This window comes from Rhagoletis pomonella, unplaced genomic scaffold, assembly GCF_013731165.1.
Source record: "Rhagoletis pomonella isolate Grant_MI unplaced genomic scaffold, Rhpom_1.0 Rhpom_scaffold_00006, whole genome shotgun sequence".
Lineage (NCBI taxonomy): Eukaryota > Metazoa > Arthropoda > Insecta > Diptera > Tephritidae > Rhagoletis > Rhagoletis pomonella.
Genome location: NW_023458560.1, coordinates 47075916 through 47086512, shown reverse-complemented (window position 1 = coordinate 47086512; position 10597 = coordinate 47075916). Strand labels below are relative to the sequence as shown.

General features: G+C 39.8%; 2 protein-coding genes across 2 annotated transcripts; one reads left to right on the top strand and one right to left on the bottom strand.

The window, feature by feature from the left end:
- Positions 1–1637: 1637 nt before the first annotated feature.
- On the bottom strand, positions 1638–4072 carry LOC118740853 (dnaJ homolog subfamily A member 4). Its single transcript, XM_036472577.1, has 3 exons — positions 3860–4072; positions 2926–3411; positions 1638–2853 (listed from the first exon to the last, which is right to left on the bottom strand). The coding sequence occupies exons 1-3, from the start codon at positions 3926–3928 to the stop codon at positions 2173–2175; spliced, it is 1236 nt and encodes a 411-aa protein (XP_036328470.1). The 5' UTR covers positions 3929–4072; the 3' UTR covers positions 1638–2172.
- A 1499-nt stretch (positions 4073–5571) lies between these two features.
- LOC118740849 (NAD-dependent histone deacetylase sirtuin-1-like) lies at positions 5572–9658 on the top strand. The gene is made up of 2 exons (XM_036472571.1): positions 5572–7471; positions 7609–9658. Exons 1-2 carry the CDS (start codon positions 6127–6129, stop codon positions 9360–9362), a joined length of 3099 nt encoding a protein of 1032 aa, XP_036328464.1. The 5' UTR covers positions 5572–6126; the 3' UTR covers positions 9363–9658.
- Positions 9659–10597: the final 939 nt, after the last annotated feature.

Here is a 10597-nt window from a genome sequence, read left to right as displayed (position 1 = left end):
TCTTTTTGTGATACCACCCACCAACGGGTTCCGAGTTGAATACTTTCAGAGCTGGAGCGTCGAACATGGCCAAGCCAGCGGAGAGGCTGTATTTGAATTCGCTACACTATGCCTATGTCATTGTTAGGCTCATACAGCTCATCGTTAAATCATCTGCAGTACTCGCCGTCGCCAACGCGTAATGACCCTTAAATCTTCCGCAAAATCTTTCTCTCGAATATTCCAAGTGCCGTCTCATTGGAAGTTGTTGTATTGTAGTAGCTACAATAACCCCACCCAGATCGGATAGTCCCTTAATCGTTGTCGTCAAGCTGAGCTAACTGGAGACCCAAGAAGCGTGCAGCCTCTATAGGGTCCGTCCATAGGGATAGAGACGTTAGTTGAGTGGCGTTTAGTGAGAATGCGAAGAGATGTCTCGACTCACGGGGTCTCTCCGCATGTCGGGCGCTCATTGGGCACGTCCGCATCCATTCTGCTCAGGTACGAGCCGTAGCCATAGGAAGTTGTAGTTTTTTATGCTATTGCGCCCAATAGCAACACGTGCATTAGTGACTTTAAAGAGTGTGTTTTCCATACGTCGAGAGGACACTACTCTTGAATTGCCTACTCAGTCCAAAGTAACACTTGTTGGCAAGAGTGATTCTGCCTTGGATTTCCATGCTGACATTATTATCAGTGTTAATGCTGGTTCCCAAGTAAACGAAATTCTCTACTTTCTCGAAATTATAACTGTCAACAGTTTACTTGATGACTTCGTCTTGTCCTCGTTTACCAGCAGACCTATTCGCTTTGCTTCTTTATTCAACTTGGAAAAGGCAAAACAGATTTCGCGGTTTTTGTTACCGATGACGGGTAATTAGAGTTCGATTATTTGTATGTATGTAGATTACGGCTGGGATTTATATCCGGATTATTGTATATCTGATTTTCCAGATATTAACCGAATATGCGGCTAACAATTAATATCCGAACAGATATCCGAATACACGGCATAGTTCCATTCTGCTAATATGAACAGATTACTACAGCAGCCGGATTCCAACATTCGCTATCGCTAGTTTTAATTGCAAAAAAAACTCCAAAATAATAGCTGTCGCGTTTAACAACATTGCAACATCTAGTTACGTGCCTCACATACTGCCAGATTTGGCTGATTACACATTCTAACTGTTACTCTTCCCATGTTGTATACTTTCATGCCCCACTGCTTTTCATTTAGAGAATTTTGGCCAGGAAAATTCAGAGTAGCGAATGTCAGAATTCCACTGTTGACGCTAGAGGTATTTCCCTTTGTCAATTAACCTGCTTCTTTTGATAGCAATTCTAAAAAAGGGTACGATAGTTTATTAAGCACCTAGGGACGAGTTATTGTTGCCGACAGAGTGGGTATGTTTTGGGACGAATTATCGTTATCACTTGTCAAATTTGGTTTGGAGACAACCGGGCCTCGACGTTGTACCATTGTCAGTGTCATTACGCGTACAAACCCTGTTTAAGTTATTAGATAAAAAATTATTAGCATTATTTCTTATAAAATATCCCTTCAATTGTCACCTTTTCCCTTATTTACTGAAGAATCTATTTTGGTTCAATACAAACATCTGGTAATGTAATTATATAGCAAATAAACAGCCATGTTTGCTCATTACATTCCGTTATTCCATCGGGAATGTTGATATTATTATTAATTATTTCAATACTTATTAATTTAAATATCTTTCGTTAAACTAAGAGTGTACTGGTTTGAATTATTAACCAAATAAAATTTGTTTTAGATTTTTTTTTTTCGTTTCATCGAATCCAATTTGTGTTCTCGTTCGTCAGTTGATTAGTTTAAACATTCATAGCATATTATTTTAATTATAAAGTATGTAGATGAAAGCGTGCAAGTCAAACAAAACGTTTAAAGAGGTGCTGCAAAAATTTGTTAGGTCCAAAAAAGAAGAAATAATAGAAGAGCTGACTGAATATAGCACACGGTGCATAAGTATGCATTATTTTTTTCTATCATTGCTCGTATTACATTTTTTTTTTGTTAAATTGGTTAGACTCTGTAAGATGAGCTGCCTTCTTGCACTGCATACGCAAAATTTATGCCGTCACAAAATCTCCATCGCACACACTATATAATGATATATGTATTTATGTATAAGTATGGTGGTATAATCAGCTTTAGCCTGTTTGGCATTGTACGCTTTCGAAATGTGGTTGACCATCATCGTCATCTTCATCCATGCCACCATGTGCCCCACCAGGAACACCTTCTCCATATGGTGGAACATCCATCATTACCACTTCCTCAGCATCTTCGGGCATTGTGAAGGGTTGACGAGGCGGTAAGAGCGTCTCCAGCAAATGTATTTGGTCTAAGGTCGCAAAATTATCATCGGGGAAGTCAATATTGAATTCGACGAAAAGATCTCCGCGCTCGAAGGGATTATTGCGCATAGGCATACCCTCACCGGTGACAACTCTCAGTTCACTGTGTTTTATAACATCGCCCGGTTTGTTTGTGATGCATAATGTACGCCCATCTAAGTGTTGGAAACAATGGACGAATCCACATAGCGCTTGCGTGATATTTATGTGTATATCGCGCAGGAATAGATCATTCTGGCGTCGTATGAATATCGGATGTTCAGCTTGCACTAAGACGACAATAAGATCGCCACGTTCACCGACAAGCGGTTGATTGCCCGCAGAATGGAATAGTACTTTTAACATATTTGGCGCACCTTTCTCTATAGGCACTTCATGCTTTACCTCCTCTTCCACCAAACCACTGCCGCTACAGGTGATACAACGAAATCCCTCCGGTATGGTGGTGCCACGCCCATAACAAGACGGGCAGCTCTTCAAAAATACAACAAAAGCAAGTAAATTAACAAGCAATTTATGTTTTTCTTTTTTGTTGTGTATGCTTACAGATTCAAATGCGTTCACAAAGGCACCCATAAAAGAATAATTTGCCGTACGTCCCGTGCCATTACAGGCCTTACATTGCTCCACTGTCATCTTAGGCCCGCCTTCACCGTCGCATGCGGCACAATAGGAAGTACGTTTGTATTCAACAGGCTTGGAAACGTTGCCATTGTATACTTCTTCTAGAGTCACTTCTAGCTTTACCACAACTTGCGCTGCTTGGCGGGCACGACTATTGGCGGCACCGCCGCCGCTACCGCCTCCACCATGATTATGACCTCCACTGAAAGGAAACCAATGCGAAAAGAACTCGGAGGCATCACCGAATCCATCACTGCCCTCTTGCAGGCCTTTCAGTCCTAAGCGATCATAGATTTTACGTTTTTCTGGATCCGAAAGAATCTCATATGCGAATGAAATTTCCTTAAATTTATCACCAGCTTCTGGATTCTTATCCGGGTGAAATTCTTTAGCTAGTTTACGATAGTTCTGTAAAGATTTAATTCAAATATGTTAATTACATGTGAATATTTATCAACAAATGTAAAAGTAAAAAATGTAAACAAAGTCAACCTTAAGCGATCAGCTGTTTTGTGGAACGTATTTCCCAACAAAGAATTACTCTCGTTCAAAGGAAACAGCAAAACTTTATGAAAGTTGCTTCCTCGTTGTCGCGAGCGCGAATGCAGCAATTGCAACCAAGAGGATGTACTTCATCCAGGTAGTGACCACAACGAACTACAGATTCTCCCATTAGATCACTCCGTTTTAACCATATCCATTTTAAATAAAGTGCCAACAGCTGGCACTAGCCTTTCCTACACACACATTTCCATTAGCCTTGTTGATGCTTGCAATACATTCCGGCGGCCCACATACAAACTTGACTCATCCGTTGTACTTGCAGCGAACATACGTCGAATTTTTTATTAGTTACCTTTTTAATTTCTGCATCTGTTGAATTTTTATCCACTCCAAGAATTTCGTATAGCTCCACATGCTCCATGGCTGCAACTTCTTAATTTTCTCCAATATAAATCAATTTTCTTCAATACTTTCTACCGTCGCAAACACAAAATAACAATCGGAAAATTTTGCATTGAGAAAGCTTTCTGTCCTCTTTCCACGTTCGACGTTCGCCGACGACGACCTAGATATGACGTAAAAACATCGATGCATCGAAAAATTTCCACTCGATGTATCGATGCATGTACATTGAACCGCCATTTCAGGTCATGGTACAATAAAAACAGCTAGAAGCCAAATTGACATCAAACCTACAAAAGTCAAAGTTTTCGGGAGAGTAAAAATAAAAATGAGCGTGTGTAAGGAAAAATAAAAAATTCCATTTCACTGGTTGACGTTTTTAAGTAAATTTGAAGTTTAATTTTATTTATTTATTTTCTTTAGTTAAAATTTGTTAATTTGTTTGTTGTTTTCTGTCTTTGATTTATTAGTTGCAGTGTTGTTGGAGGGACTTTCCGGCATAAGGGTCATAGGAACAGCACTTGGCATCAAACGTGCCTTTCCTGTACCTCCCGGTGCATTTATGAAATCTGCTGCTTTAAAATGTTTAACGCACAGCAAGGCATTTCGCTGCAGCTCTACCCCACAGCTGCTTTCCCAACGCTTCTTACGCTAAGGACATTGAGGCACGTTAAAAAATTAGTGGCCTGTGATTTATATTTAACACCACATAAAAACAAGGCTTCAGGTGCTGCATTTTTAACACATACACTAAGTATAAGCCGCACAACACTACAAAAATTCAAATGTTAATTAAAATTTGTTTTTAACGAATATTCAAAAACAAAAATCAAACGACATGACATTTAAAGCGTAACGATATATAGGAAATAAAAGAAAACCAAGTTGAAGTTTAAAGGTTTGGTTCTCATCAGAGCAATGTCATTTTGGCTTCTACCTGTATTTATGTGCCTTGATTTCAGGTTTTCAATTGTGCACAAAAGAATAGTTTTGCCAAAAAAATAAAATGGTTCCAAACAGTTCCCCTAGAAACATAATTAGTTCAGTTATAGTAACTAATTCAAAACTTTGTACAATTCTGGTAGTAGCCTATTTTGTTTTAAAATCATAGCGGAGAAATGCAATGCAAATCGATGTATGCCCTTCGATGTATATTTCGATGCATCGAATTAGAAATGAGCACGGATATATAAATTTAAGTAACACATACATAAAAAACCCTAAGTCATAAGTATTTCAATTGCATCATCCGCGTCTTTCCTTTCCATGTTTACGCTTCGAGTACAAAATCACTTATGAGCCGCTCGCCGTTTGTAGCAAACGACAGCCAGCATGTTGGCGCACATGTGCGCGGATATGCTCGTCGTGTGTAGCTACTGTTATCTTTCCTTCTTTGATTAATTTCATTTCAATAACGTCGGATTGCATCATGCGGTAAGATGGCAACCCGAGTCGCAGATGTGAACGGAAATTTTCCACTGAGTGTTGCATTTGAAGAAAAAGGTACTTAATCAATGAGTTCAATGAAAATAATTTATAAACTGAAAAGTATGCACCCCAAAGCAAGTTATTCACCCATAGAATTAATTAAAATTGAATTATATGATGTAAAATGGTGCTTAAAGTGTTTAAAATTTACTAAATGGCTTGAAACATAAACTAATTCTACTCCGTTTTATACCAAGTTTGCGAATTTACCAGTGTGCTCACAGCAACCCAGCGACACGACGGCCATTTTTGTTAACGTCATTGACGAGCCACCGAAAAATATTGTCGTCTGTGCTTGGGCGAGGATCATTTGCTGCTTTTGCCGTGAAAAATATACGCAAAAATTAGAGAAAATTACGATAATTAACACCGAAATCGGTGATTGATATACCAGTTATAAGAATTAGTAAAAAAATCGCAAAAAATGTTCTATAAAAAACGCGGTTTTTCTTAGCAGAAAGTGTGAAAAAAAACGGTGGAGAAAAATTTTACATCAGCAAAAGAGACGAAAGGAAAATTTTGTGTGTACCAACGAAACTGCGACGAAAGCGTAACAGGGAACGGATAAACAAGGCGAAGAGTGAGTGCGAAAGAGTACGCGATAGTTGATGGGTAGCTGAAAGGTGGTGGGAAAGAGAGCGTATTGTGTTTGCATTTTGTCTTTCGTATTTAAGGAAAAGGAATTTTCGCTTTGCGAGTGTAGAGTAGGTGGTGGCCACTAAAATTCAAATGGAAATGATGGAAAGTTATGAGGAACCACATATTGGACCATCACATGCGGATCAGTGTGATTTACATGATGTGAAAATTCATGAAACATGTCTGTCGGCCAATTGCACTACTTTGATGGCCACTAAACAGAATTTCGATTTTGGCGCCGAAATTGTTGAAACACAAGCAATAGAATCGGAACGCGAAAGCGATATAAAAACAAACGGCGAAAGCATAGCAACAACTGCAACAGTAGCAACAGTGGCGGTAGCAGCATCCTCCGCCTCGCCCAATGTTAATCAATCATCAAATATAGAAACACCATTGCACGTAGCCGAATTACCAATAAAGGGTACTTTGGCTAACGATCATGGCAGCCAGGTTGATGAAGACGAAGTTGACGACGACGGCGGTGAAAGTTATCAATCAGATGATGATATGGACGAAGACGGTAATGAGGACTACCAACAAGAGTGCAGAGGTAATATGCATAATGATGCCTCACTTGATAGCGATGAGTCCACATCCGACTCGGATTTCTCTGACTTAAGTGGCCTATCGGACATGTCTGGCCGGGAATGGAAACCAATAAGCGCCAGGCCTATCAATTGGGTACAGAAACAAATACACGCTGGTGCTAATCCCCGTGACTTGCTTTCACAAATGTTGCCTTCCAACACACACCCGATTGCGCCGGGTGTGAATGATATGATGTTATGGCGTATACTTGCTAGCATGTTGTCAGAGCCACCGAGGCGTCAAAAACTACGTTATATAAACACATTCGAGGATGTTATTCAGCTAATTCAGCAATCTAAAAATATAATTGTTTTAACCGGCGCTGGCGTGTCAGTATCGTGTGGCATACCAGATTTCCGCTCGAGTGACGGCATCTACAGCCGCCTGGCCAAGGACTTTCCTAATTTGCCCGATCCGCAAGCTATGTTCGACATCAGTTACTTCTCACGCGATCCACGACCATTCTTCAAGTTTGCGCGCGAAATATATCCCGGACAATTTAAACCATCACCTTGTCATCGTTTTATAAAATTGCTCGAAGAGAAGCAGAAATTGTTGCGCAATTACACACAAAATATAGACACTTTGGAGAAGGTAGCTGGCATAAAGAACGTTATAGAATGCCATGGCTCGTTTTCGACGGCTTCGTGCACGAAATGCAAAGTCAAATGTACAGCAGATGCTATACGGGCTGATATCTTCTCGCAACGCATACCCGTATGTCCACGTTGTCAGCCCAATGTGCATCAGAGTGTTAATGCTTCTGACGCAGTGTCGGATGCAGATTTGAGACAGCTTGTGGAGAATGGCATAATGAAGCCAGATATTGTTTTCTTCGGGGAAGGTAAGCTAGCTTTTAAACTACCAATCCACTTAGTTTCAGTTTTAGCTCTTAAATGTAAATCTTTTTTCGTTAATTTCATAAATTTTTTTGATTGTAACTGAGTACATATTTCAATTATTCAAATCACGCACATGCAGGTCTTCCCGAAGAATTCCACACTGTCATGGCGGGTGACAAAGACAGATGTGACCTGTTGATTGTTATAGGTTCTTCCCTCAAAGTGCGGCCGGTAGCGTTAATTCCCAGCTCAATACCAGCCAATGTGCCGCAGATACTCATCAATCGGGAGCAGCTGCATCATCTCGAGTTCGATGTTGAATTGTTGGGTGATTCCGATGTTATCATAAATCAATTATGTCATCGCCTAGGTGATGATTGGAAAGAAATCTGCTATGATAGCTTCATATTGAAGGAATCCAAGGAACTCTTACCAGTGGAAGAGGAAGATACTAACGATGAAGGTGAGGAAGATGGCCAACAGATGCTAGATACAGACACACAATCAGTTAAGTCGAGCGCATCCACAGATTTGGCGCTACGTTCGACAGTTGCTTACTCGGATAGCGGGTTCGAATCGTCAACATCATCTGGTATGGTACTTGCTAAACAAAACATTGCAGCGGCTAGTAGTGAGGCTAAGGAGGCAATAGAAAAAATCAAAACCACCATATTGGAGATGCATCAGCCATTGACAAAGAAACGTCAGGGTAGCAAGCCAGTGTCAGTTAATTACTTAGAAGAGCCTAGTGATGCTGTAGATTTTGAAACTCGTTCCTTTCAACCATTTAATGAGCGCGTAAGTGAGCAGTACCACCACCACACGACATGTGGTGTGAATACACGTCATCCGTCAGTCGATTCAACCAAGGACAGTGGTATAGTGGGCGACTGCTCCATTTCGGCGCAGATTTCAAACAATGTCATTAGCATTCTGCCGCCACCGATTACAAATTTTGGTGATAGTGGAGGCACAAAAGCTATGAATGACCCCTTCACAGCTCTACCTACCTGCACAGATAACAAAACTACACCCGCGGCAACAGTAACAAGGACAGAGTCGCCGCTGCCACCGCAAATGGTAAGCGATACAGAGAAAACATCAACAGCGGTCACAATACGTCGCAGTGCTAAGAAATACCGTACTGCAGCGGAACGTTTGCTCGAAGGTACATACTATGCGCACGACACCGCTTCAGCTTATGTATTCCCCGGCGCACAAGTCTCATGGTCGTCCGATGTCGAAGAAGAGGATGAAGAAAATGGCATTATTGGAAATATGTACGATGACGTCGATGAGGATGATATCGATGCAAATGGCGGTCCGCTCTCACCACTCTTGCCGCCATCTGTGGAAGCAGAAGTAGTAAGTGAAATAACAACAACAAGTGCATTTGCAATTTGCGCCAAGCGAATGCTACCCGCGTCATACAGCATCAGCGGCGATATTAACCAAGCGGCGGATACGGAATTGCAAACCGATAGCTATAAAAATTCGAGTATACCAAGCAATACAACAGCAATAACCTGCAGCGCTAGGGAAACCACATGCGACAGTGTAAGTGTGACAATGCCGCCTTCTCCTTCACCATCGCCGCAAAAGAGAGCTTGTGAATGCCCTCCAATACGTGGTGGTGGTAGCGACAGCAATGTCGAAGCAAACGATAGCAGTAGGAGTAGTAATATTGGTAAATCTGAATGCCATGCGCCTCCCTTAAAGCGTAAGCGCTCAACAGATGATCAGAAAAATTTGGCCGCTGTATTTCCGGAAGTGTGTATTGATGCAACGCAAAGCGGTAAGATTGATGACACACCTCTTTTGAGTAGTGGTGGTGGTGGTGGCGCAGACGCCGGGTCGCCAAAGGTGTATGCAACACAGCTGGTTCAGAATTAAGATTACCACTCTTCCGGTTCTGATTGATTCGACTGCAGCAAACTTATTGGAAGTCATATAAGAAGAGAAACTACTACAACAAACACAAAAGTATGCATTAATTAAACTTATTTATTGTTTGCTACATATGTTTTTACAAGTATCGATAACTGTACATGCATTTAACGTTTGTCCAATTAAACATTTAAGTCATACACATACATACGTAAAGAGAACATAACTATTGGATTTTGATTTGCATTGAAATCCTCAAGCTTAAAGCGTGTAAGTGTGCGAAAAATTGAAAGAAATTTAAATTTTGGGTTTAATTTTCGTGTACATTTTTAGTGCTCAGAGTACACGACAATTCGGTCTACATATATGTAGTTTGCGACACCGAAAATATGTTTTAAGAGAATTAAAAATTTTTGCGTTTATTTCAATGAATTTATTTTATGATAATTAAATGCATCTGAAAAATGTTGCATGTTTTAGTTTTGCCTTCTCATATGCATGCAACACATGCCTTGTGCTAATAGTAATGCTATGCTGCTTTGCTGCAAATTGATCGAGTTACATTGAAAATTTTGAATTTTGTCTAACCTTTTACTAAACTTACAAGTATTTTAAAATAAACGCATTTTTTACGGACATGGTCAGCATATAAAGCCAGAGCCTCACCTATATACTGTAATATTTTATACCTTAGCTCTGCACATTTACGGTTCTATGCTCCAACTCCATGTGAGTTAGCTGGAGTTTTGAATGCATAGAATTCTGAACTCTTAAATTTATACATTTGTTAAACTTTTTATTTATTATATTTAGTTAAAATTTTTTATAGCAAAACATTTTCAAATATATCTGTATTTTTCAAATTTCCAAATTGTTTTTAGCTTTTATTTGCATTTCCTTCACTTTCTTTTACCATTTTTGCTAACTTTTTCTTTTAGTATAGCTTGTTCGTTGTATTTATTTACGATTTTGCAAATACATGCTCTGCAATATCGCTGTCAGCACTTCAAAATACATGGTTATCCATTTTCTGCTTGGTACAGTAAAGTTAAAAATGGCCCTGAATAATTAAATTTCAATTGACGTTAACCGATTTCTGTAATTATTTTATTTTTTTTTTTTAAGAAAGGGTAGTACCTCAGAGATGATAGCGTACTAAAGAAATTTGCTTGGTTTTAACGGACCTCAAAAAAAGGAGGTTGTTTTTCATATTACAGTTTGAAGTATGAATGCCGCGGGGC

Bases quoted from the DNA above. Each gene is read 5' to 3' on its own strand.
- LOC118740853 (XM_036472577.1), bottom strand. From the start codon at position 3,928: ATGGAGCATGTGGAGCTATACGAAATTCTTGGAGTGGATAAAAATTCA. The intron at 3,412-3,859 runs GTAACTAATAAA...AAATCTTTACAG, and splicing joins CAGATGCAGAAATTAAAAAG to AACTATCGTAAACTAGCTAA. The intron at 2,854-2,925 runs GTAAGCATACAC...GTATTTTTGAAG, and splicing joins TTGTGAACGCATTTGAATCT to AGCTGCCCGTCTTGTTATGG.
- LOC118740849 (XM_036472571.1), top strand. From the start codon at position 6,127: ATGGAAATGATGGAAAGTTATGAGGAACCACATATTGGACCATCACAT. The intron at 7,472-7,608 runs GTAAGCTAGCTT...ACGCACATGCAG, and splicing joins TATTGTTTTCTTCGGGGAAG to GTCTTCCCGAAGAATTCCAC.